The sequence below is a fragment of the Bicyclus anynana genome, chromosome 16, assembly GCF_947172395.1.
Source record: "Bicyclus anynana chromosome 16, ilBicAnyn1.1, whole genome shotgun sequence".
NCBI lineage: Eukaryota > Metazoa > Arthropoda > Insecta > Lepidoptera > Nymphalidae > Bicyclus > Bicyclus anynana.
Genome location: NC_069098.1, coordinates 15,099,405 through 15,125,767, shown reverse-complemented (window position 1 = coordinate 15,125,767; position 26,363 = coordinate 15,099,405). Strand labels below are relative to the sequence as shown.

At 39.8% G+C, this 26,363-nt stretch overlaps 1 protein-coding gene across 1 annotated transcript in view; it reads left to right on the top strand.

Annotated features, from left to right (window-relative positions):
• Nucleotides 1-26,363, top strand: part of LOC112055897 (anaphase-promoting complex subunit 1) — a 32,849-nt gene that overhangs the window by 4,875 nt on the left and 1,611 nt on the right. Inside the window, exons 2-21 of the mRNA XM_052886052.1 lie at nucleotides 93-288; nucleotides 1,330-1,650; nucleotides 2,933-4,263; nucleotides 4,848-5,046; nucleotides 5,563-5,723; nucleotides 6,139-6,876; nucleotides 12,341-12,491; nucleotides 13,986-14,177; nucleotides 15,004-15,157; nucleotides 15,569-15,721; nucleotides 16,173-16,416; nucleotides 17,423-17,585; nucleotides 18,093-18,181; nucleotides 19,442-19,532; nucleotides 20,667-20,840; nucleotides 21,982-22,200; nucleotides 23,191-23,314; nucleotides 24,217-24,418; nucleotides 24,912-25,040; nucleotides 25,419-25,552. Coding sequence (XP_052742012.1) covers nucleotides 93-288; nucleotides 1,330-1,650; nucleotides 2,933-4,263; nucleotides 4,848-5,046; nucleotides 5,563-5,723; nucleotides 6,139-6,876; nucleotides 12,341-12,491; nucleotides 13,986-14,177; nucleotides 15,004-15,157; nucleotides 15,569-15,721; nucleotides 16,173-16,416; nucleotides 17,423-17,585; nucleotides 18,093-18,181; nucleotides 19,442-19,532; nucleotides 20,667-20,840; nucleotides 21,982-22,200; nucleotides 23,191-23,314; nucleotides 24,217-24,418; nucleotides 24,912-25,040; nucleotides 25,419-25,552 — 5,165 coding nt within the window. The remainder of the gene's footprint in view (nucleotides 1-92; nucleotides 289-1,329; nucleotides 1,651-2,932; nucleotides 4,264-4,847; nucleotides 5,047-5,562; nucleotides 5,724-6,138; nucleotides 6,877-12,340; nucleotides 12,492-13,985; nucleotides 14,178-15,003; nucleotides 15,158-15,568; nucleotides 15,722-16,172; nucleotides 16,417-17,422; nucleotides 17,586-18,092; nucleotides 18,182-19,441; nucleotides 19,533-20,666; nucleotides 20,841-21,981; nucleotides 22,201-23,190; nucleotides 23,315-24,216; nucleotides 24,419-24,911; nucleotides 25,041-25,418; nucleotides 25,553-26,363) is intronic.

Below are 26,363 nucleotides of genomic sequence, written 5' to 3'. Positions count from 1 at the left end.
ATCTGCTAATCCATTGGGCCAATATAGCGGACGAGCCTAACTCGTACTCAACATTAATGAATGAATAATTGTTAGCACATTGAAAATTTCAGGAGTTTGTACCGCATGGAAGAACTGTGATAGCCAAGCACCCTGGTCAGATATATGGCAAGGGCCACAATGTGTCAGTGTCGGAGAACTCTCTGCTGTACAAGTTGACAAACTTTGGCATCAAGGATGAGAGCCTGGTGGAGGGCAAAGAGGAACAGGAGTGGTGGACTATTAGAGAGGTTTACTACAGAGTTGATGGTAATTTTTTTTATAGAATTATGTAGTTTCTGCAACATGGCAATCTGCTCATAGGTAGCATCACATCATTCAAGGATTTCCTCAAGAGCTAGTTTGCTGCAGATTCCCTGTCAGCATCTCGCCCTTTGGCTTGTGATGGTAAATAAAATTTTACCAATAATAGAATTCTTTTTGTCTGTCTGATAGAATATATATAGACAAAAAGAAAAGAAGTAGTTATGTGGTTTACAAATAAGGAATATACAAATAAACAAGAATAAATAAATCTAGACTAAAATCATTCTAACTTTAGGCTGCCTGTCCACCAAAGAGGAACGAGGACGTGTAGTACAGAAACAAACTGCCGAGCTGAGTCGCGTACTGTGTCTGCTCACCAGTCCAGAGCGAGGATATAGAGCGAAGTGACTTCCCATAGAAACTGCCTCGCTCCACTTACCTATTTTATATGAATTTTTAAACTACTTGCAAATCCCTGTCCACTTAAGAGGAGCTTACATTTTGTGCAATCCTATTGGCTAGTATTTCTCAATTTCTTGGTTCTGCTGCCTCGCTCCGCTTCAGCGAATTTATTATTTGTGTGTATCATTAATAGAAATAGTTGTAGTAATTAAAATACTTTGTATACTTTTGGAGCAATTTGTTTTTTCTTTTCAGTTTTACTATACAGTCAGGATTTTTATTTCAAAAAATATATAGCTATACCTTGTTTTAAATATGACCAATTGACCAATATTCCTTTTATTCTCTAATTCTTAGGAGTGTGTAGCACAAGAGTCCAAAACACAGTGAAGAAACCCATGATCTTACAGTGGAATTCATAAATGTTGTAGGGGTACCCCCATTCAGCTACTCAGTGTTGAATTTAACCACTATTTGTTTGAATGAATTTGGGTGAATGATCCCCTGGGGGTGCCTCTACAATGTCTATGAATTCCACTGTTAGTCTTTCTAGTATAGCTTTAGTGAAACTGTTGAGGCTTAAACATTGAATGTTTATAATAAAAACTACAATAATCCCCTTTAAACTCATTATTCTTTCAGATATAAAGAACTCTCTGCAAGAAGCCCAAAAAGATCCAAAATGTGAGTACATGGACTCATTCCGACCCCCTAGTCGACTCAAAAATGACTTCAACATGTCTATAAAGTCGGAACTCCTTAGTGGCTTGAGGAGAGATGACATTCCTTCTGCTGGCCCTTCAAGAGGTGGAAGCGCTAACAGTTCCAGTAATTTGTCAAAGAAATTCAACTTGAATTGCAGTCAGAATAAAAAACCAAAGAAGAGGCCCTTGAATCCAAAGACTGATTGTTATTATGAGGAAGAGTTATATGTCAAAGGATGTACTGCTGTGTGGTCTAAAGGTATTTCTATTGTGTTCATTTGAGTCATCACCTATCACCATGCTAAGTTTCTGTCTGTATATTCTTATTGGAATTTCACATGATAGTAAAATTAAGTTACTAATATTTCATGTGTTTTTTTATAACTATTTAATAAAATTATGTTAACCTTTACAGTTTTATCAGCTTAACTGATAATTATCAGTCAATGCTTAACTTTCTTAATCCCACGTAAATTAAATGAGAATGTGATCAAAAACATAACAATGTCAATCTGTTTAAAATTATTTTTTGGATCAATTACATTAAATATTCAAAATGATCACACTAATATTATAAAAGCGAAAGTTTGTGTGTATACGAGGCACGTCCAGAAAGTAAGTGTAGTCAATTTAAGTAGGGTTACAAAAAAATTATTGAAACAAAAACATACTTGGTTACACTTGTACATAACTAAGTTATTTTTCAACATAGTCACGGTCGATTCAAGTGGTGAGGTGTGAGATCAATTTTTTTAATGCCTGCCTCGAATAAGTCTCCCGCCAGCTCCAGCCAGAGTAAAGAAAATTATTGCCTTCGAGTTCGTAACGTTCGAAAAACTCTTTGGAGCTCTACACTTGATTCAGCTGTTTTGAGACACACCTCGCAGACAATTTCCGATATCTGAGAGTTTCTGTGATTGTTTCGGGTATCGGGGACCTGGAGATTTGCGGAAACATCGCAGAAAGTTCATCTAACGTCACAGACAGTAATCTCGATTTTTTCCACAAGTTCGTCACAGTTGAAGGTCTTCCGCTCCTCTGATCGTCATGCACGGAAGTACGGCCACGTTTACCTCATTATACATTTTAACAGGAGCTTTTTCCTTCGGAACGAGGTAGCCAATGACGACGCGAATTTCACTTGGTGGGAGATACTATCGACATTTTTCGCGAGAGTTGCTCCTGCGTCAAGAGTTTTCAACACACAGGTACTTCGGATCGGTCTAGTTTTGAAGGGGAGGGGTTAGGCTACGCGGCACTCTTGCTAATTTGTCAATAGAGTTTCAATAGAGTTGCCTATAAGCCTTTGTCTATGCTGTAAGAGTACCAGTACACTTACTTTTTGACAATTCGTATGTTTATTCCTCCTTTGCACTGCGGCTACTGATGCGATTTTTTTCTGGATTAGGCTGCTTTTCATGCTTGAAAAATCCATGGTTCCCGCGGGATTTAAAAAAGACTGAATCCCACGCGAATGAAGTCGCGGGCGTCCACTAGTTTCCTATTAAACCATATTTATTTATTTTTTTGATCTCACACAGGTTTGATCTCATCACCAGCTTCTAAGCTAACTGGACCAGAACACAGGGAGACCATCGCTTGTTACACCATCGACAGTACGATAAAACACGCTGCATTCGTAGATTTCCATGTAGACATCAACAATACTATGCTGATCGACGCCCTAAACTCTCAAATTGGTGATTTTAAAAAAAATATAAAAGTCGAAGATACCACGGAGCACATAGAGCGTAAAGTTCTACCTTCCATACTACTCATAGACAACAAATGTATGAGAGTTTACGCCATAGACGGCAGAGAATACATAGCGAGCATTCCATTCCAAGTTAAAAAAGTATGGCCAATGAAATATGGGGTTTTGTTAGAAAAAGACGCAACACCAATTCTGCACAATTCAGTACTGCCTTCCTCGATTTTGAAATTTAATGAATCTCACAACAGTTCCTTTTTGAAACCCCGGAATTGCCCTTTCAGTATGAGCGCAAGATTACGCCAGGAATCAATCTCAGGCTATGACCAAGATTGCCCTTTACCCACATGTTTTTCACTAACCCATCCTTTGGATGACGTCATACCGATATTGATGAAATCTTCCGCTCAAGGTTTGCAGTACTACAACGACGGGGACTTGCAAATCATCTTCGTAAGCACAGACCCCAGTATAATACTTCTGTACGACTGGAAGCTACAAACACATTCGTTGTGGAAAATCCGGAAAGCAACACGGGATGAATGCTTAGCGATGTGCCCAAATATGAATTCCTCATTCAACCAAACCTGTGAATTTGTTGGTAGTCCGATGCACAGCATGAGAAATCCTAATAGTTTCAATGGCAGTCCGTATCATATGAAAAAAATGCCCGAAACTCCGAATAGATCAAGACACAATAGTCCCATGGCAAATGTTTTTCACCAGCAAGGACTTTCACCGCACTCGTCGATTGGCCAAGCCAGTTCAACGACTATGATGTCAAATACTATTGGCCAAGCACCCCCTTCTCTGCCTCTATACCCAGATATTTGTCTAGATCATATTTGGACAGATAGCCAAGTTATAAGACGGGATACTGTCGAAAGTCCGAATGACATAAAAGCATTTTTACACACAGATTTGGTAGGGCATGAGTACTTATGCTTTATGGTAAAGGTGAATGGTGTTACCAGATTACAAATCGTGAGATTGCAAAAGTCGCATTCGCACGGGCAATTGCCCAAAACGAATATAATAGTGGGGTCTATATCTTCGGTACTTGCGAAAGATGCTGTGGTTCTGGAACATTTAAAGATGATCGCGCTAATAGATGAAACTGGGAACATTATTCTGCAATCTGGCAATAGTTTTGTTGGCAAGGTACATTTACTTATCATATGTTATGTTATCTAATGGTATAAGAAGTTCTTTTAGTTTTAACATATAAACATGTCATGGAATCTTAGAAAAAATTATCAAAATGAAACCAGTTTAAAGAAACAGTTACATTAGGACTTCATTGAAAGTACTTTACATACATTCCTAAAGAACATACTAATAATGTTATTTTATTAGATAATTATCATTATATATCTATAACCTGCTTGGTTAGACGAATCACAGTAAGTTTTATTGGCTGCTTTACCTATACCACAAAAAATTGACTGGTGGGTGGTCAGCATAAGCAGTAAGGGTTACGTAAAAGGGGCCTCTTAAACATTCTACCATGTCACAAGTCGTTTAGAGCTTTTCTCTCGGTCATGACTACTGAATCAAAGAATATTGAGGTTCATTATCAACCATATTGATTGCGATTGATTGAGGTTCATTATCAACCATATTGACTGGCTCAATGCGGATTGGCAGACTTCACACACTCAGAGAATTAAGAAAATTCTCTCACGAGGTTTTCGTTCACCATTATCTACTGAGGTATTTGTCTCCAATACTGATATCATTTTCAGGTCCACGTGGGGGGTATCCTGGCCCGGCTGATAGACTCTCCGTACACCAAGCAGTCGACGTTCCAGTCCCCCTTCCCCCGCCGCAGCAGCCTGCTGCCCACACACTGCGACGCGGCGACCTTTGACGACTCCGCGCTGCACCTCCTGTCTCCCGTGCTTCACTCTTCGGTGTCGAGGCTGGAGCCCAAGCAGAATTTAGGTAAGACTGGTGTTCAAAAGAAGCGATTCCTTTAGCCCTAATATTTAAGACTTAGACTCTTTTTTTAAATTTTGGCAAATAAAGACGCGAGTCGTAAAAAAGGCTCGAGCCCTTTTTTAGATTCGAGTCCTATTTTAGGGCTTAATGTTTTGTAGTCGCAGTTTCTCGAGGCTAAAGAGCTATTTGGTCTTTAAACCTTCAACTGGCCTAAATACAAAAAAAAAAGTCTTAAAAAAGAGCTAAGACAAAAAATAAGAATTTACAGATTTTACCGAATTCACTAACTGACGCAGATGTTTTTACCTCTTTCCGTAACAAAATTCCTGTTCCCTTGCAACTAAATGGAAAATACTGTGCTAGGACTAGATATGACAATAGTCCAGCGAGCGGGGATATACCTCTCATTGACAATTCTGGTCTCTTAACCTAAAGTTATTGAGGATTTTTTCAAAAATATGCCTTTTTGGCAGCTAATTGGATTTTGCGTCGAGATTTAAAAATAACCTCGTCACACAGGTATACGCAGCCTCTGCGACGCGGCCGGCGCTCGCGTGAGCGTGCGGTCCGAGGCCGGCCAGCTGTACCGCATAGCGCTGCCCGAGCACATCTGCTCGCCGCTGGTCACGCGCTGCTGCGCCGCCGTCGCCGCCGCCGCCCCTAAAGACATCACCATGCAGGTATTGAAACTACCCTCAACATTAATTTGAATTTGAAAATTTGTAACAAACTACGATACAAGCAAACGACTTCAGTGGTATTCAGGGATGTAGAACTCACCTAAGGAAAACCACTCTTTTTGCATTTCTAAAATCATTGCGTGCACTTTTTAACTGTTTTCTTTTGTCATCTTTTAAAAAGGATACTATATCTCAGTCTCCCTTATTCTTTCTCGCACCCAAACCAAGCTCTATTAGTCTGTGCACCTGCCTTAAATTATTTATGGAATTAAAGCCTCAAATTTAATTCTCTGGCACGCTCATCTTTTGGGAGTTAGACACAACTAAATTCGTCCTGGGCCTTTGCCAAGACATGCGTTTTGGTAAAGCTAAGGTGTTGTATTTTACTATACTAATGAAAATATGAACATTTCAGGTCATTATAAAATGGTACGGAATCCGCAACGCACCCGGCACCCAGGACATTACCCCCGGCCAAGAGTGGGCGATGTTCTCCGATCTAATACTGTCACTTATAGGATACGATGTGGAAAGACTCTCGCAAAGCAGACAGAACGAAGAAGAACAAGTAGAAGTTGTCACAAAGAAGCAGAGAACTTCCAGTGACGGCACACAAGACGATTGGGAGTATCTCCTGAATTCGAAAATGCACAAAACTATAGGAAACTCTTTGGCAAACATGTTAAATCTTAATCAAATACAATCAGAAACACGACATTCAAGAGCCAATGAAAGAAAGGAGGAAGATGCGGAGAAACCAATCCTATTCAACACTAACTCCATTCTCTTTCCGTACACTGTTCACATATTCTACGCATTCCATTTGTTGTACGAAGATTTGAAACTTAACACCCTTTTAGCGAGCGTTCTGAAGCCGTTATCCGAGTTCTTGTACCAGATATCCAAAGACCTGTGTCTAGAGAAATATGTGACACATTATTGGCTAGATTTCCCGACAGATTATAATTTCGAATACGATGAGAGCGACAGTCAAATGAATGAGGCCATATTGAAGAAGTTGACGCAACCCAACTATTTCAATACGGATCCTCCGAATATTTTCAGCTACATCAACTCTATGTTGAAGGACATTGACGTTGGGTATTTCCCTTTCATGCCTGATGTGAATCAAATGTCACGTGATATTATTGAGGTAAGAATAATTTGTTTTTTTTTAGTTTAGCATGCCATTTATTGTTATTATTCAATCTTCTCTAATTTTTATACAAAATGTCTCTACATAAGCGCCCCACTGAAGAGTATGGTACAAGATCATGTTCAAATCAAATCAAATCAAATCAAAATTTGTTTATTGCGAATTCAGGTTACAGTCAGATCTTATTGAAATAAACACCAAATTCCGCCTTACAGCTTGCAATATCATTATAAAAAACATTATTATTTACAATAATCAATTCACACATTTATTTGTACAGTGATTAATTAATTAGTAGGTACATTGAATATTTTAAAGAATAATTCTAATGATGCCTTTACGTCAATATAATGTCAGTTTATGTCAAAGATAAGTAAAATGATAAATTGCAAAAAAAAAAAAAAAAAAATTAGTCATTAATATGGTGTATTTGTATAGTAAGACTATAATAAGTCTTGAAATCAATTGAAATTGGTTTATTCATCAAGGTACTCTTTGATGGAGTAGTATGCTTTGTTTATTAAAAAATTCTTTAATTGTTTCTTAAACCTTGCCAAGTTGGAATTATTTTTTATATTAAATGTCAGCTTATTGTAAATATTTATTGATTGGCAAAATACACTTTTCCGAAACTGTGCTGATTTTGCAGCTTCTCCACACAACCTTAGAGGACGTCTTTTATTATTCAAGTTTTTGAAAAGTGATAGGTTAGCATGTACAAATACTGCTGTTTCAAAGATATACAGAGAAGGAAATGTCAAGATTTGTAACTCTTGAAAATGGGGTTTACAACTATCTGTCCAGTGTAGATTCCTTATTGCTCTGATGCATCTTTTCTGAGCTTTAAAAACTCTTTCTCTGTCGACTGAATTACCCCAGAACATTATTCCGTATCTCAGAGTTGATTCGACATATCCAAAATAAGCAATACGCAGTGTTTCAATATTAGCTGATTTGTTTAACTTATACAGCGCGTAGGAAAATTTAAACAATTTCTTACATATATTGTCAACCTGTGTTTTCCAACTAAGATGCCTATCAACAATTATTCCTAAAAACTTAGTCTCACCTGTTTCGCTAACTTGCATACCCTTATGATTGATATTATTTGTTGATATTCCAAATCGATCCCAATTAAAATTCATAATTTTAGTCTTCTCCAAATTAATACTTAAATTATTTTTTACAAGCCAATCAATTACTTGATCTAAGGATGTATTTATATCATCCTCATAAGATAATGTATTATGACGTTCATATAATATTGTACAATCGTCTGCAAAAAGGACCATAGGTTGAGCTATTACTGAAGGGAGGTCATTAATATATATAATAAATAACAATGGGCCTAGAATGCTCCCTTGTGGCACACCATACTTAACACAACGGGATGTTGAGTTATAAGATATCTCTGTTAAGTTATTAGGACATATTCTACTAATTTCAGTAATTTGAGATCTATCAGTGAGATAAGACGTCAAGAGATCTAACACAGTTCCTCGGACACCATATCTATATAATTTATGTAACAAGATATTATGATCCACAAAATCGAAAGCTTTTGTCATATCCATGTACAATGCCGCTATAGGTATTTTTCTATCTATACAAGTCATGACTTTGTTAAGGAGTTCATAAATTGCCATGTTTATTGACTTCTTTTTCCTAAACCCTTTTTGCTCATTCACTAGGATAGCATTTTCTTCGAGGTATTTATAAAGTCGATTATATATTACTTTTTCAAAAACTTTCGCAAATATCGTAATTAAAGCAATGGGTCGATAGCTACTAACATCACTTCTGTTATTTTTTTTAAATAGTGGTTTAATAATTGTGAGTTTTAAGGCCTTCGGAAATTTACCGCCCTGGATACATATGTTTATAATATGACATATAACCTCAGAGATATATAGTGATGACGCCTTTACCACTTTTGTTGTTATACCGTCATAACCTGTGCTTTGCGTATTTTTCAGGGATTTTATTATTTGGAAAACTTCCATAGGTGTGACAGGGTACATAAACATAGATGAGCATTTGTTAAAATTAATATGATTAAAGCTCTCATTAACTGTATTTAATCGTGATTTATTAGAAATATCAATAAAGTAATCATTAAATATTTGAGCTATTTCTGTCGGATTTGTAACTTCTCGATTCATAAAATTAATTTTCTCAATTTGCTTGTCATGAGATGTATACGATTTATTGTTTTTAATAACCCTCCAAGTAGCTAAGCATTTATTTTTTGCATTTGCTATAAAGTAATTATTTTGAGATTTTTTTGTTAGCTGAATAATTTTTTTCAACCTTTTGGCATACATTTTAAATTTACTTTTTGATTGAGTACTAGGATTTTTACGAAAACTCCACAATAAACTTCTTTTTTTACTACTGCATAACTTGATTCCTTTCGTAATCCATTTTGGCTTGTTTTTTAATGAAATCTTAATTTTTATAGTTGGAAAACATAAGTCATAAAATAATTTAAAGAGGTCAAAGAAATAATCAAAGGCATCATTAGGATCATTTGATAAAAACACTTCGTTGTAGGATAAAGCATTAATGCATTCCGTAAATTTTTTTAAATTTTCAGAGCAATAGTCGCGCTTAAAACTGTACCAATTTGTTAAAACCCGAGTCTTTTTTACAGGAATTTTTACAACTTGGGCAGAGTGATCAGATAAAGCAAATTCTCTTACTTCACCTTTGACCTTGTTAATATTATGGAATGCATTATCCAGACAGGTACCACTTGACAACCTTGTCGGTTCATTAAATTCTATATTTAAATTGTAACTGCTCAAAAGTAGTCGGAAAGAATTCGTTATATTATTTACTTTAAGCGTGTCAATATTAAAATCGCCCATAATAATTATCTCTTTGGATTTAAAGCAATATTTGTGTAAGATATTTTGAAATATTTTAAGAAAAGTGTCGATATCTTTACGCAAATTATTCGGTACTCGGTACATACACATAACAATGATTCCATAACCAACAAGCTCAATTGCACAACATTCAAATAAATTACAGATAGAAAATGATTGAACTTCCTCAATGATGTTGTATTTAATCCCACATTTAATAAGGATACAAACTCCACCATTTCTATTTTCACGCATAAAATAAGACGCTATTTGAAAGTTTGGTACATACAAATGTTCTATATCATCTTCAATCATATTGTGTTCAGTTATACATAAAACTCCGATATGTTTATTTTCATCACTTAATTCCGATAAACAAACCCCAAGAATATCCGACTTACTTATTAGGCCATTTATATTTTGATGCATAAAATAAAGACTATTACTTACGAAAAAATTTTATGGCATTATTAGGACTACTGCTACTATCTGATAACTGAACTTCTGAATAATTATTTACATCTTCGGTCTGAGTTTCTTTATTACATTTAAATAGAACTTTATTGGATTGTCTTACACTTTTATATCTCAAAAAATTTTGCTTATAATCTAAACATAAGATCTCTTTTAGTAATGACCTAGATAAGTTAAGCGCAAACCTGTTTCTGTGAGGAATAAATCTGCTATAGTCCATATCCATATATACCGCTTGATTAAAATTGGCACATATAAACTTTAGTTCACTATTGAGCTTTACAATATTTAAATAATCGTTACGGGGTACTTCAGAAACAATTACATTTGTGTTTTTACATGAAGTAAGCCAGTTTATAACATTGCATTTAAAGTGAAACGGATTACAGTCATTTGAACCTGTTAATACAACTACACAGTCTCTAAAACTCAGTGAAGATATTTCATCCTTCCAAATATTAAGCACCTCATTTGAAGCCGCTCCTGGTTTTATAAAGGCTTTTACCTGATACTTTGATCCCAGATTTTTTTCTAAAATTGCTCTGATATTTTTTCCATATTGGTCACCAATTATTATTATTTTATTTTTCACATTTTTAAATATATCTTCATTAAAATTATCTGTAGTAGGGAGTATAATGTCATTATTTGAATTGTCATTCTTTTCCGGGGTATGTTTTAACTGACATGTGTTATCTTTTAAATGTTCATTGTCATTTATTCTTTTTATTTCATACGAGTTAGGTTTTACAAGCACACAGTCACTTGCACTGTCATGATTAGATTCGCTTATTACGTCAATATTTATAAAAGGTTTGGACATATCTTTTTTAGGTAACTTATTTAACAATGGCGATAGAAGATCTTGTAATGGCTTGAATTGTTTGGATTTGGTGCCTGCCTTTTTTGTCGGTGTTGAATTGGTGGATCTAAGATCATTGTTATGATTTGTACTAAACCCCTTTAACGTTTTGATAACCTTCTGATAGTTTTCTATCTCACTGTTAAGTCGGAAATTTTCAGATAAGAGATTTTGAATTTCTGCGTGTGCAGAATCTAATCTTGAAGCTAAATTTTCATTTTTTTGTCTGAGTTCTGCAACCATCGAGTATTCAGCAGTAGGTGTATTAGACAAGCTCTCGGAAGAATTGTCCAAAAACATTGTTGTGGTCGATGTCAGGTCAATATCCATTGTAGTCATTTCATTTTCTAAATTACTCTTTGCAGGTCTTCGTGTCGTCACATTTTCATTATAATATATTTCACTTTCGTTATTCATTTCTAAAATGTACGTAAGACTTTATAGGAAAAACAGTGTTTTTTTTCCTTATTTATATAATTATATCAGTAGTAAGTGGTATAAAATATATTCGGTAAACTATGTCAAAAATCTTCAATAATATTTTATCATAACGTACGTGTGGCAATACAAGACCGATAGTGTAGACAATGCCTGTATTTAAAAATAATTATCTGTCTTATAACAATCTGTGCATTGTCAATGTCAATGTTGTTTACATCATGCGTCATCTGTCATCTTGCTTAGTGTCAGTGTTGGTAACATGTCACATGACTTGTAAATAAAGAATATTTTACCAAAAGAAAAATATAACTTGTTAAAAAGTGCATTAGTGTGTGTGCAATTTGAAATTTGAAAATCACAACCGTTTTTCAAAACAAAAAATGTTCGTCAATCTGTACCTGAATAATTTCTCACCCAAACAAAACACAAATCGTTGTAAGACGGTGTATTTGTTATTATAATTACAGGTATTTAAGTTGGTAACTTTATTTTTTATTACGATTCAAAATTACGACACCACGACAACCAGCTAGTGAAGATTAATAAATTTCCGCACAAATACTTCACAATAAGTTTTGCCAACACTTGTCCGACACTATTATATGTTTACAAATCGATCTGGAAGGTTATATTATAGCACTTTTACATTTAAATATTTAATAAAAAAAAAAAAAAAAAAAAAAAAAAAAAAAAAATAAAAAAAAAAAAAAAAAAAAAAAAAAAAAAAAAAAAAAAAAAAAAAAAAAAAAAAAAATGTTCTCCTTATTTTATCATCGATGCTTGTTAAGGGTTTTAGTGTTTTACATTGCATCAGATCCTAGCCACAGTGGGGTGTGGCACTGGCGCCGGGGTGCAGGCACTCAGCAGCCGGGACTCCGTGGCGGCGAGCAGCACGCCGCGCGCGCGGGAGCACTCGCCCGCGCACACTCCGCACGCTAGAGCCGTGCTGTTGGCCTGCGACAGGGGTGAGAGCTTTAGTGTCGTACGTTGCATCAGATCCTAGCCACAGTGGGGTGTGGCACTGGCGCCGGGGTGCAGGCACTCAGCAGCCGGGACTCCGTGGCGGCGAGCAGCACGCCGCGCGCGCGGGAGCACTCGCCCGCGCACACTCCGCACGCTAGAGCCGTGCTGTTGGCCTGCGACAGGGGTGAGAGCTTTAGTGTCGTACGTTGCATCAGATCCTAGCCACAGTGGGGTGTGGCACTGGCGCCGGGGTGCAGGCACTCAGCAGCCGGGACTCCGTGGCGGCGAGCAGCACGCCGCGCGCGCGGGAGCACTCGCCCGCGCACACTCCGCACGCTAGAGCCGTGCTGTTGGCCTGCGACAGGGGTGAGAGCTTTAGTGTCGTACGTTGCATCAGATCCTAGCCACAGTGGGGTGTGGCACTGGCGCCGGGGTGCAGGCACTCAGCAGCCGGGACTCCGTGGCGGCGAGCAGCACGCCGCGCGCGCGGGAGCACTCGCCCGCGCACACTCCGCACGCTAGAGCCGTGCTGTTGGCCTGCGACAGGGGTGAGAGCTTTAGTGTCGTACCTTGCATCAGATCCTAGCCACAGTGGGGTGTGGCACTGGCGCCGGGGTGCAGGCACTCAGCAGCCGGGACTCCGTGGCGGCGAGCAGCACGCCGCGCGCGCGGGAGCACTCGCCCGCGCACACTCCGCACGCTAGAGCCGTGCTGTTGGCCTGCGACAGGGGTGAGAGCTTTAGTGTCGTACGTTGCATCAGATCCTAGCCACAGTGGGGTGTGGCACTGGCGCCGGGGTGCAGGCACTCAGCAGCCGGGACTCCGTGGCAGCGAGCAGCACGCCGCGCGCGCGGGAGCACTCGCCCGCGCACACTCCGCACGCTAGAGCCGTGCTGTTGGCCTGCGACAGGGGTGAGAGCTTTAGTGTCGTACGTTGCATCAGATCCTAGCCACAGTGGGGTGTGGCACTGGCGCCGGGGTGCAGGCACTCAGCAGCCGGGACTCCGTGGCGGCGAGCAGCACGCCGCGCGCGCGGGAGCACTCGCCCGTGCACACTCCGCACGCTAGAGCCGTGCTGTTGGCCTGCGACAGGGGTGAGAGCTTTAGTGTCGTACGTTGCATCAGATCCTAGCCACAGTGGGGTGTGGTCTGTGGCCAACATCTTCTTTATCTTCAACATCTGATAGTGATGGTTAAAGTTTCAACAAACTAACATTAAAGGAACATTATCACCATAAGATGTGTGCCATTAAACATCGAATCGATTTTGTATCTAATTTTATAAAATTAGGGGAGCCTGACTGAAGGGTTACTCTGTAACGATGTTTAGTATAACTCGCAAGTGCGAGTTTCAAATGCACTTCTATCTTTCTCTTTTCATAGTATCGTGTTAGACATAGAGGGATAAAGGTTAGGTTAGGTTACAAAACATCGTTACAGATTGTCTCCTGGGCCACTGAAATGGCTAAAAATTGTGATTTATTTTCCATTCCTAGGCATAACACCCCGCGAGATAGACAACCTGCCGCCAGCGTTGGCGTTGGCGTTGGTGACGATATTCAGCCGCTGCAAGAGCGACCCGCCCGTGGACTGGCCCCCGGAAGCCTACATGCTGGTCATGCGCGAAGATCTGGCGCTCCAGGCCGACATCGCGGACACTATCAAATCTGCTGACGAGTATATGGAATGTAAGTCTTCTCTGTTCCCTTTTCTCCTCTGACTAATTGAAAAGCTTGTGCTAGAAGAGACAATAGACCAGGGTGACGATCCCGAATCAGGTAAGTCGCTTTTCACAACAAATTCTGGGGCTCATAAGTAAGGTAATGGTAAAAGTTGGGCATCACTTTTGTACTGTACTGTAACTGTACTTAAATAACGCTAAGCTTGGATGTCAGCAAAAGAAATGGAGCTTCTATCTGCAACTCACCTGGGGTCGTATTTGTAACAGGAGAATGTAACCTCTCGCCTTACAACAGTTCAACGGGTATCAAATTCGATTCTTTGACGAGAACCAAGTCTCCATTTTTAGGAGGATCGGATTTGGTAGTCTACTTAACGCGTTGTTACAATAGTTGTAAATACTCCAGAGTCCAATGATGCCAAAAACTCTGGGTCATTTTTTGCAACAATTCAAAATGAGTCAAACGTTTTCATGTTCTGGAAGGGGTAATCTGGCTAACCGCGTAGGGGGTGACCAATCAAAATTAATCTCGAATCAAACACTTCCAAATCATTCAGATCAGACGAGAAGGGGTAAAGGGGCCGAGAGTTAAAGACAAAACACGACCCAACAGTTTTTGCAACCTTTACAGCCTTAAATATCCCACCCCAATGAGATCAAGCTTACTTGGAAGCTTAGCTTACTTGGAAGCTTAGCTTACTTGGAAGCTTAGCTTACCCTACCCCCATTTGGATGCGAACAGGTTCTTTAAAATATGAGTGTGATCCCTTACCGTTTGAGGGTTGTGACAGTCCTAAGGTATTATTAATAATAATAATGATTATAAATTACAGCTCTGGCATTAGAAGTGTTGGAAAAGGAAACCGCATACACACAGCTGTCGCAGCAGAGTGAGGAGCCGGTGCACAAGAGCGAAGAGGACACCAGCACCGGCATGGAGCACCTCAACACTAAGCTGCTGAGCCTGTTGTATCCAAGGGATCATCGGTAAGATGTTTATAGCTGATCTGATGAGCAATCTTGATCCACTGGCTTAACTAGTTGCTTTGGATCATGAGGTACTGGATTAGAGTATGTAGTATTGAGTGTTGCTTTTATCTAAGAAATTCTCATTAAAATTATGATTGAACTAATGCATTGAGAGCTGTGATAGCCCAAGGGAAATGACCTTTGCCTCCGAGTCAGCCGAGTAACAACAATTGTCATACTTACTCACTCACTTAACTGATTCACTACCAAACACAGACAAACGACGCATACTCTTTGACGTTTCAAACAGATATCGTTATCTAATTAGTTACTCTAATTAACGTTAGATGGCGCTATAATTATTCCAATCCTAAGACATATTATACATATTAAAAACTTTTTAGTTCTTAAAAAATCATGTATTTTCAGGATGACAGAAGTGTTCAACCTGCTCCAGTCGTCCATCCCCGTGACCATCAACCTGACGCAGCGGCCCGAGGTGTCCGACCACGACTTCATCGAGGAGCAGGAGAAGTACCTCTACGCCATCAGCACCCGGACCATGGCGTTGCCGGTGGCGAGGTATCGTGTTATATATTACTAGCGGACGCACGCGACTTTGTCTGCTTGAAACTCGATGTAAACTTCCAACCCCTATTTCACCCCCTTCTATTACTATCTTCGCATATTTTAAATACAATAATTCAACCTTTAAATTCAGATTTTTTAATATTTGCAACACCAATACCAAATTTTGTAAATGCAACTTAAAAAATTAAGGACTTTTGTTAGAAACTTTCAACCTCTATTTCACTCCTTCTGATTATATTTTCGCGATAAAAAGTATCCTATAACTGTATTTGTATTATGGTAAATCATGCCAAGTTTCATTTGAATTCATTCCGTAGTTTCAGCGTGACGCCCGGTCAACAAAAACACGGACAGACAGACAAAAAATAAAAAAATCCGAATTAAGTGAAACCGCGAGGTTCTGCTAGTGATTGATATATTGATTGGTTGTATTTTTCCACAGGGGTATGGTAACCCTCCGCAGTCTGCCCTGCTCGCCAACGGAACCGCTCACCCTCCCCAAGCTGTGCGTGTCGGGGCGCGGCCCCCCGCCCCGCTGCAACACGATCACGCTGGGCGGGGGGGACACGCCCCCCCACTGCCTACTGTGGCCCACCTTCCACAACGGGGTGGCGGCGGGCCTGGCGCTCGTGCCCATGACTGGCACCAACATACATTCCAGCTGGATCATATACAACAAACCGAGGGTATGTCTAAAAGTCTGAGTTAGATTCCAAAATATCATTCATCACATTCGGTCCGGGGCGTGCACCTCCAACTTTTCAGTTGTGTGCATTTAAAGAAATTAAATGACACGTGAAGGAAAACATCATGAGGAAACCTGCATACCTAAGAATTTCTTAATTTAATAATCATCATATCATCATCATCATATCAGCTGATGGACGTCTACTGCAGGACATAGGCCTTTTGTAGGGACTTCCAAACATCACGATACTGAGCCGCCTGCATCCAGCGAATCCCTGCGACTCGCTTGATGTCGTCAGTCCACCTGGTGGGGGGGTCGGCCAACACTACGTTTACTAGTGCGGGGTCGCCATTCCAGCACTTTGCCACACAGCACAATATAATAATAATAAAAATATAAGTCAAGTCATCATAATTACCACTGCTGGACATAAGCCTTCAAACACCACGGCCTTCAGTCGCCATTATCAAGGGGCTCGCCATAATCCACCTTATTATATATCTGTCACAGTTACAGCACTAAGTCTTGGATCCGTAGGTCATCATTAGCAGGACGCACGTTTCTTTCTTTTTCGAGAAAAAATGTAATTTTTATCAAATTAGAAATCATTAATCACATAAAAATGTACAAGACGGCATTCATCAAAGATTCTTTCTCTTTCTTGTTTTCAAAACGCGTATTCTCATAAAAAATAATTTACCTGGATTGCGGGCGCTTAAGGTAATTTTTAGCAGTCTGTTCTCAAAAGAAATTAGTTTCATTGTGCCGTGACAAGACAGATATTTATTTGTCTGTGCTATAAAAATCGAAATCTACATCATTACCGTCATCATCTTTATCAGTCGACGATGGACGTCCATTGCTGGATTTCCAAGAACAACGGTTTCGAGCTGCCAGCATCCAACGGCTCTCCCTGCAACCCGCTTGATATTGTTGGTGTTTGTCAACCCCAGACTAATTGGACCGAGGATATCAAGAAATGTACATATATGAAATCTTTTTAGGGTACACAGGACATGTCAACAGAACACGCCGGTTTCCTCCTAGCCCTGGGTCTGAACGGCCACCTGAGGGACATGCCCTTCATGAACAAGTACGAGTACCTGGTCAAGTGCCACGAGATGATCAGCATTGGCCTCTTGTTGGGCTTGGCTGCTACTTACAGAGGTCAGTTCTGGATATGTTTCTGACTTACCAAATACTATTTACCAATGGAATTCATAGATGTTGCAAGGGCACCCCCAAGAGACCATTCAACCGCTGAGTGCCAAATTGTCAAACACATAGAGTTTAAATTCGACATTCAGCAGGTGAACAATCCTCTGGGGGCGCCCCCACAACATTTGTATGTCTTGCAAAATCTCCTTAAGTCTCGATAAAACTAGAAAAAAGTTAAAATCCTGCCGCTCAGGGATTGCGTGATCGAATGGGAGAAACATAAACAATTACAATTGCCTCGTTTTTTGTCTTATCACTACAAAGACAAACAGTTGGCATAACCTTGAAACAGCGCAGTTCAACAACCTTGTACGTCAGTTCGAAGTTACATCGCCCATTCGATCACGACCTGTCAAAAACGCAATCTCTGAGCGGCCGGACATTTGATTTGATTGATGAATTTGACTTCTTTTGAATCATAAAAAGAAAATAAGTTAATATAAGATTCATTTGCAGGTACAATGGATGTCCAAGCTACTAAAATGATGAGCATACATTTAGAACCGCTGCTGCCACCAACTTCCATTGAGTTGGATATTCAGCAGGTGAGAAAACTACATTCATCTAGATTCCTACTTTTTCGAAATTGTATGGATCAGTCGTTTTACCCTGGCGGAAATAAAAGAAGATATTTTTTTTAATAATTTTTGATTATACAAATCTACGAATTTGCTTTAATTCTTTCGAAATAATATTCATTATCTCCCAAGAAATGCAACATTAATAAGGGTAATAATGGCGGATAGATGACGTTTTCAATGCATTAATCGATTTGACGTTTGCTGTCAATTGTCATGTCATAGTTTCTCTATGGGCGCCAACTTGATATAACTCAAAAACTTGGTTTTTATTATTTTATTTATTTCTTTTTATTTAGTTAGATTTATTCACTTTAATAAATTTTAATAAAATCCTTGTATTGATTAAATTTTAATGATACGGGGTACAAGAGTGGACCTGATATGGACCATCTGCTTTAAAACACTAATTGTAACCATCTAACCAGTGGCTGGTGGGAGGCTTCGGCCGTGGCTAGTTACCACCCTACCGGCAAAGACGTACCGCCAAGCGATTTAGCGTTCCGGTACGATGCCGTGTAGAAACCGAAAGGGGTGTGGATTTTCATCCTCGCTTCCATCTTAGACTGTATCATCACTTATCATCAGGTGAGATTGTAGTCAAGGGCTAACTTGTAAAGAATAAAAAAAAAAAAAAAAAAATCTCCTTTAAAACACCGATTGAACTGAAATTTTGCATACATTTAGTTTAACAAAACTTCACTGTAAGCTCATGATGTCATTCTAAATCTAATATGGCGGATACTCGAAGATGGCGGACCAGTTATTCTTATAACCTCCATGCGGTATATCAAATTAAATGATTAGCGAATAATGGTTTTAAAGTCGCTAATAATAAGGTTAATTGTTTGTTTATTGTTTAAAGTTAAATTATAGACAAACCTGAAAGCCGATTTTCGAAGAATCGTTTTGAAAAGATCGAGAAGTGTTTAACAATTTATCAGGAGGCATAGTAATTGTTATAGGACGCACCAAATTCTGGAAGATGGCTTAGGAGCAAAACGCTTCACCAAATTACGTTAATAATTTCTCCTACTCGCCATAAATGTCACATGCACTAAATTCAGGTCATGTCTATATTATTTGTTAGGGTTTTGAACATAATTACTAAAAATGAAATCCTAAAAAATCACTCGCATGTCCGTCTGTCAGTCAATTTTCTCTAAATATATCGGACCAATTAATTAAAAAAAATATATAATTTGAAACTATTCTTGCTAACTCCAGGGCGTGCAAGTGGCAGCATTGCTTGGAGTGGGTCTGCTGTACCAGGGCACGGCGCACGCGCACTACTCGCAAGTTCTGCTCAACGAGATTGGTAAGTTCTCCAGTCTAGTCTAGTCTGGTCTAGCACGCCTAGCATAGAGAGAAGAAAACTGTCGACGAATAGCAACGGAGTAGAAATATCGCTTTTTCTTTCCCAGTGCAACGAAAGAGTGAGCAATTTCTACTATTTCTTCTTGACATATGACATGGTATGTTTCTTTGGTTCAAAGTTTCTAGATAACGAACTCGTATCCGAGAACGTTGTATTGGTGTCAACCGTTCAGTTTTGTGAATTGTTGGTTTTCAGAAATTTTATGATACAACGTATTTTATGGTACCTTCTACCTTTTTAGGTGTATCTGCCGGCCTACCACCAACGTCACAGAGGTCAGTTCTGGATATGTTTCTGACTTACCAAATACTATTTACCAATGGAATTCATAGATGTTGCAAGGGCACCCCCAAGAGACCATTCAACCGCTGAGTGCCAAATTGTCAAACACATAGAGTTTAAATTCGACATTCGACATTCTACCACCAACGTCACAGACTTATATCTCTTTCCGAGTTCCTTTTCGTCCTTCCCTTTTATCTTTATTATGCTTTCCAGAAAAATCATTATTGGGTTCCATTTCTCACTTAAAGTGAATTCTTGTCATAGCTCCTTCCTCTTTAAATTTTGAAACGCGGACAGCATTTCTTAACATTTCTTAATTAGTTAAAAAAAAATAAGCCGTTTATTCCATATTTACATTTCTAAATTACATTTCAAAAGTTGTTTGTTAGCATGTTTTCTTAAATTATGTTAGTAATATTAGTTAGTAAGTTCTTATTAAATATGGACCCCTGAAAGGGTAAAGGCCTCCTCCATCTTCTTCCACAACTCCCTTACCCTCCATCTTAATTAGTTAGTTGGTAGGTTAGTTGTGTTCATGTGCATTGCAATCATCTACCATCTTTTTCTCAATTTTAATTTTCTTTGTGTGATGAATGACCACATATGATAGTGCATAATAACAGTTGCCAATATTTCACACAAGGCACAATATGTAGACATTCGCTTCATCGCTTCAAACTTTGGTCAATTTCCTCGAGGTTCTCGTCAAAGCGTCTACTATATCGTTCATTTGTGAACGTCTACCAGCTCAGATAGCAATGATGAACGTAACCGGTTGTTGGTCATCAGGCAAGCCTCCAGGGCCGGACATGGAGAACTGCGTGGAGCGGGAGGGCTACGCGCTGGCGGCGGGCCTGGCGCTGGGCCTGGTGTGCCTGCGCGCCGCCGCGCACGCGCCGCACCTGGCGCACCTGGCGCCGCAGCTGCGCACGTACATGCTCGGCGGCGACCGGCGCATCAACGGTACCGGCACCATTGTAGCTCCTAGGGTTAACAGTACCGGTACGAAGGGAGATTCCCCCAGGGAATAAATCAATAGGTGATGGTGAAATGAGTACGAATGTTTCCTCTTTCCTCTTGGGCAGGTTTCTATCACCGAAATGAAAGCAATCTGAAACAAACCACCTACTTCCGATGATATTCACCCGCCCAGCTGCTATAGACCAGCTTCCACGCCAACACGTCGATGAATCGGCCTTGGTACACCGTGTCTTTTTTGCCACAAAGTCTTAATTAAACATTATCACAAAATGCACTTTAACCACGTAGGTTTCGTGGTGTTATCGAAGTTAAAAGGAATACTATTGCCGACACGAACAGCGCCCGTCACGAAATAGACGAGAAATTTCGAATTATGAATTCCATTAGGAATATTTACGAATAGGTAGTTATAGATGAAAATCTACAACAGTAACATGGTTTGAAAGTTTTACAGAATAATAGGAATGATGTCAGTTTTTTAAATAGTATATAAATTAAGAGTATACTAATAGTAAAGCAATTTTGTTAAAGTAACAGGGTATCTGCGATCATTACTTTCGGAGCTACAGGGATTTAAAGGGTCAGATTTGCGGCGCTGCCGCGGATCCCTGAAAAACACCCTATACAAAATGGCTCGAAAAAATGACGTCATAGGCAATGTAATGATCGTTAGATTTGTATGCGCGTTCAAACAAAATTACTAATATCTTTGTTATTTGTGCGTTTATCTTTATAGTTCATATATGTCACATTTAATGTAAGGTAGCTAAAACTGTATAAATTTTCATCTAATTACGATAAAAAAAAATTTAATAGTTTTTGAAATTTTATAATCCCATTTATTTTGCAAATATCCAGACAATCTTTGCTTTTTATGTATAAATTAGTTAACATTGACCCTATTTACCCGAATGTATCATAAAAATCAATATATTCAAACCTAGTCATCATCCCCATTGAGACATATCACCATAAAACCCATTTTAAGCTCACGTTTGATCGCGAGTTTCCTCTCAGAATGAGAGGAGAAAAGCTGTTCCACCACACTTTCCCAATGCGAATTGGCAGCTTTATTTATCTTGCATAACCAATGTTTTCATTAATTTGCCTGGTGTGTCACTAGGGTCGCAAAAGGACAGATACAAGCAGGGCTCATTCGCGATACGCGAGGGCGGCACCGTGAACCTGGACGTGACGTCACCGGGCGCCACCGTAGCCCTGGGGCTCCTGTACCTGCGCTCGAACAGCGCGGCGGTGGCCGAGTGGCTGAAGCCCCCGGCCACTGCGTACCTACTGGACTTCGTGCGACCTGATCTGCTCATGCTGAGAGTCATCGCAAGAGGTGAGTATGGCATTATTGACCTAATCGAGCCAAATAGGCCAGTCAAAATCGACAACAATATCGTCAAATTCGCAAAACCTGATGTATCTGATCCGTGATAGCCCAGTGGATATGACCTCTGCCTCCGATTCCGGAGGGTGTGGGTTCGAATCCGGTCTGGGGCATGCACCTCCAACTTTTCAGTTGTGTGCATTTTAAGAAATTAAATATCACGTGTCTTAATCGGTGAAGGAAAACATCGTGAGGAAACCTGCATACCAGAGAATTACCTTAATTCTCTGCGTGTGTGAAGTCTGCCAATCCGCATTGGGCCAGCGTGGTGGACTATTGGCCTAACCCCTCTCATTCTGAGAGGAGACTCGAGCTCAGCAGTGAGCCGAATATGGGTTGATGACGACGATGTATCTGACTTTTTATAGTATGTTGTTTGGATTTTTGACCTATTAAATCAAGGCGTCTAATTGCCGTGATTCAATTGTATGACTTAAAGAGATATATAAAGCAACCTCTTTATGTCAAGCTCAGGCTTAATTGGCATAAAGAGGTTGGGCTCAATTTGTCACAGATTTTACAATCGTATAAATCATATCAGAGCTCTCGGCGAATAATGCATAGAGAAGAGTCTAAAACAATTCCAAAAATTTTGTCTTACCATCCAGAGGGGTAACAGTGCCAGCGTATTGGGTAAGGGGTAACCTTGCCTATGGTGTGTGTTTGTTATAATTATTTTATTAATATAAAAAACAATTACATAGATTGTTTGTTTCGTCCAAGTATTTAAAAAAAATATTTTGAGATTTTTCGTGAATAAAATTTTTTTAACAACTTTTTAAGAGTTGCAATCTGAGGTATACTTAGCGTATTGTTGCAAACGACATACTGAAAAATCACGTACATCATGTTTCTTTATTTAATGTCGATTACCTCCATAAAAAGGTTCATCGTTTTTTAATTGCCTACAATTTTATGCTTCTCTTTTAATCCTCTAAGGGCTGGTCCTTTGGGACAGCATAGAAGCGAGCGAGGAGTGGATCGAGAACCAAGTGCCTGCCACCATCAAGCCGTACTGCTTCGTCAAGCCCACCGAGGACAATATCGACTACGAAGCTATGAAGTGAGTCTTACACGCTGTCTGTTTGTTCACAAGATTTGTTTTAACTGTTGCGACTTATAATTAATAGAATGGACGCAAACTTAAACGCGAATTTGACCTAATCGTAACGAATCGATGTGGTCTGCAATTCTATAAAATTTTAATTAAATACTGTTGGTTTTCTGTTATTATTAAAGATTATACATATCATTTAATAAGTATGACAATATATATGAGTGTCAAATTTTATACGTGTGCGTGCGTAAGTGCGTGTGAGTGTGTGTACGCAAATGCGTGCTTGAGTTGAGAAATATCAATAAAATCTTTTTTGAAGTAAACCTTTACACTTGGGAGTAAGTTGCTGAATGTGTTACGGAAAATATAATCGAGCGAGGCTTTTTAGATGCGTGCTGTCATACAGTCATAATGAAATAGTGTTTCTATTCTATATATATTTTATTTTTGAAATGAGATTTACTTCAATCGTGTGGTCAAAGTGGAGCAAGGGAGCGTAGCGGAGAAACGGACTAATGCGGAGCGGAGTTGCGTACTGTGTTAACAAAATAAATTATGTTAAATTTAATTTATTTAACCCTGCTCCATTTCCCGGTTTTATATGATTTTTTTAAACTCGCAAGTCCCTGTCCACTTAAGAGGACCGGAGATTTTGTACAATCCAATTGTTTAATATTTCTCTGTTTCTCGGCTCCGCTGCCTCGTTCCGCTTCGGTAGACTTCGGTAGGCAGTCTTAGGGTGACCGCTCACTGACAATTTTTAGTTGGCCGACTTTTTAATTGTGCGTGATTTAGTTGGACGATTTGGTTGGACAGATGTGCGGGATGTCATACATCGTTATACCTGTTCTATAATCGGCCGACTAAAAGTTAAGTGAGCGGGGGTTCTTAAGTGTGTTTTTTTCCAGCCAAGCGTATTGCAACATAATAGCGGGCGCGTGCTTCACGCTGGGGCTGCGGTTCGCGGGGTCGGGCGACGCGGACGCGCGCGACGCCGTGCTGCACTTCGTGTCGCTGTTCCTGCGGCTGAGCGGGCGCGGCGTGGCCGAGCTCGCGGGCGGCTCCACCTTCGAGGCCTGCACGTGCGTGTGCCTGCTCGCGGCCGGCATGGTGGGTACACTCCCGGTGGTCTGCGCGGACTTCATTCCCCCCTCCGTCGCCCGCATTTCATGGGAGTATCATCAACGAACTGTGGTATACCCTGGAGCTCTCGCTTCGACGCGTGTAAGGACACAAAAAATATTTATTGGTGTTTACTATTTTCGATGTGTGAGTTTTTCTCGTCTCCTTTAAAAAACGACAGACATATTCTTATTGATTATATAAATGATAAAAAAGCTTCGTGTTGAACTTACTTGCACTGTGTACTTGATTTTAGATAAGTTTATAAAGTGGTAAAACCTAGACTGAGTTTGTTGTGGGCTCTTCTCGGATCAAGGCGAGTTTAGAACCCTCTTAACTTTAGTTTTAAGTTTTTGACTTTAATTAAATTATGACATAACTTGTTGTTTCAAAAGTGCTTGTAAAGTAAACTATTACGATACGAAACGATACTAGTCCTTACGTAATTAGTCTAAGCTTCACAGATCATGTTGTGTCACAGATCACGGCCGGCCGGGGCGACATCCAAGTGCTGCGCGCTTGTCGACGTCTACGTGCGCGCCTGCCCGCCGCCCCGCGCCCCGCGCCCGCCGCCCCGCCCGCGCCGCCCCCGCTCACGCACGGCGCACAGGTAAAGCCGTCACACACATGCCAGTGGATGTATGACGTCATAAGTCAGCGACAGTGATTGTATCATTAATTTGTGGTAGAGGAAACACCTCGAGCAGTTCGCGGGACTTGTGACGTTGGGTGTAGGATGGAGTGAACACACACTAAACAATTTATGATTAAATCAATTACAACACAAAACAATAATTACAAGAAAACATTACAGCACAAAATCACAAACGCGACTTGTTTGTTAGGCAGCGTGACGGTGTCCATGCTGCCTAACAAATTAGCAATTTCGTTCACTTATTACAGTTATGGATCGGTGGTTCTCGGGGCGTCTTCGGTCCATTCCTAAGATCCAATAACCTCCAATTCATGGGTCTGCTTGCGTCACCAGATGGCAGTGCACTGCACCATCGGGCTGCTGTTCCTGGGCGGCGGACGCTCCACGCTGTCCAGCTCGCCGGAGGCGGTGGCGGCGCTCATCACTGCCTTCTTCCCCAAGCTGCCCACGCACAGTGAAGACAACAGGTACTGTAACACACACTTCTTTGTAACCGACTTTAAAAAAAAAGAGGATGTTCTCAATACGACGTATGGTTTTTTTTCTTTTATCAACCAATTTCGAAACTTCCAGATTGCTCCCATTTCATTTTCATGAAATCATAATAAAAATACGTCATTGAAGTCGGTTCCATTTTTATGATAAAAAGATTATTATAGAAGTGAAAACGGCCTTCGTGCGCAGAAGTATGTGCAATTTACAAGACACAGGTCCTGGGTTTGATCCCCGGCTGGGCCGATTGATTTTTTCTTAATTGGTCTGGCTGGTTAGTGGCTAGTTAACAATTATCACCTTACCGGCAAAGACGTACCGCGATTTAGAGTTCCTATACGCGGAAACCGAAAGTGGTGTGGATTTCATCCTACTCCTAACGTGTTAGCCCGCTTTCGTCTTAGATTGCATCATCACATACCATCAGGTGAGATTGTGGTCAAGGGCTTAACATGTAAAGAATAAAAAAGTGTGTGTCAGCTCGGACGCACGAATTTTTATTTTTTTTTTTAAATTTATTTTATTGATAAGATATAACAATTATTTTACATATCGATACTCTCGCCAAACTGTACAGGCAGCTTGTTGGCGAGTTGACGATCATTATTCTAGTTATTTTTAAAGTAATTGCTAAATCTAATTTTGATAAGACAATTAAAACTAAGGTAACCTAGGAATTTAATATTATAAAATGAAATAATACAAAAAGAAAAAAAGAAATTACAAAAGGTGCAAAACAATTTCTATTAAGTAAATCCGTCAGTGATGGGGTCCCCAAGGAAAACT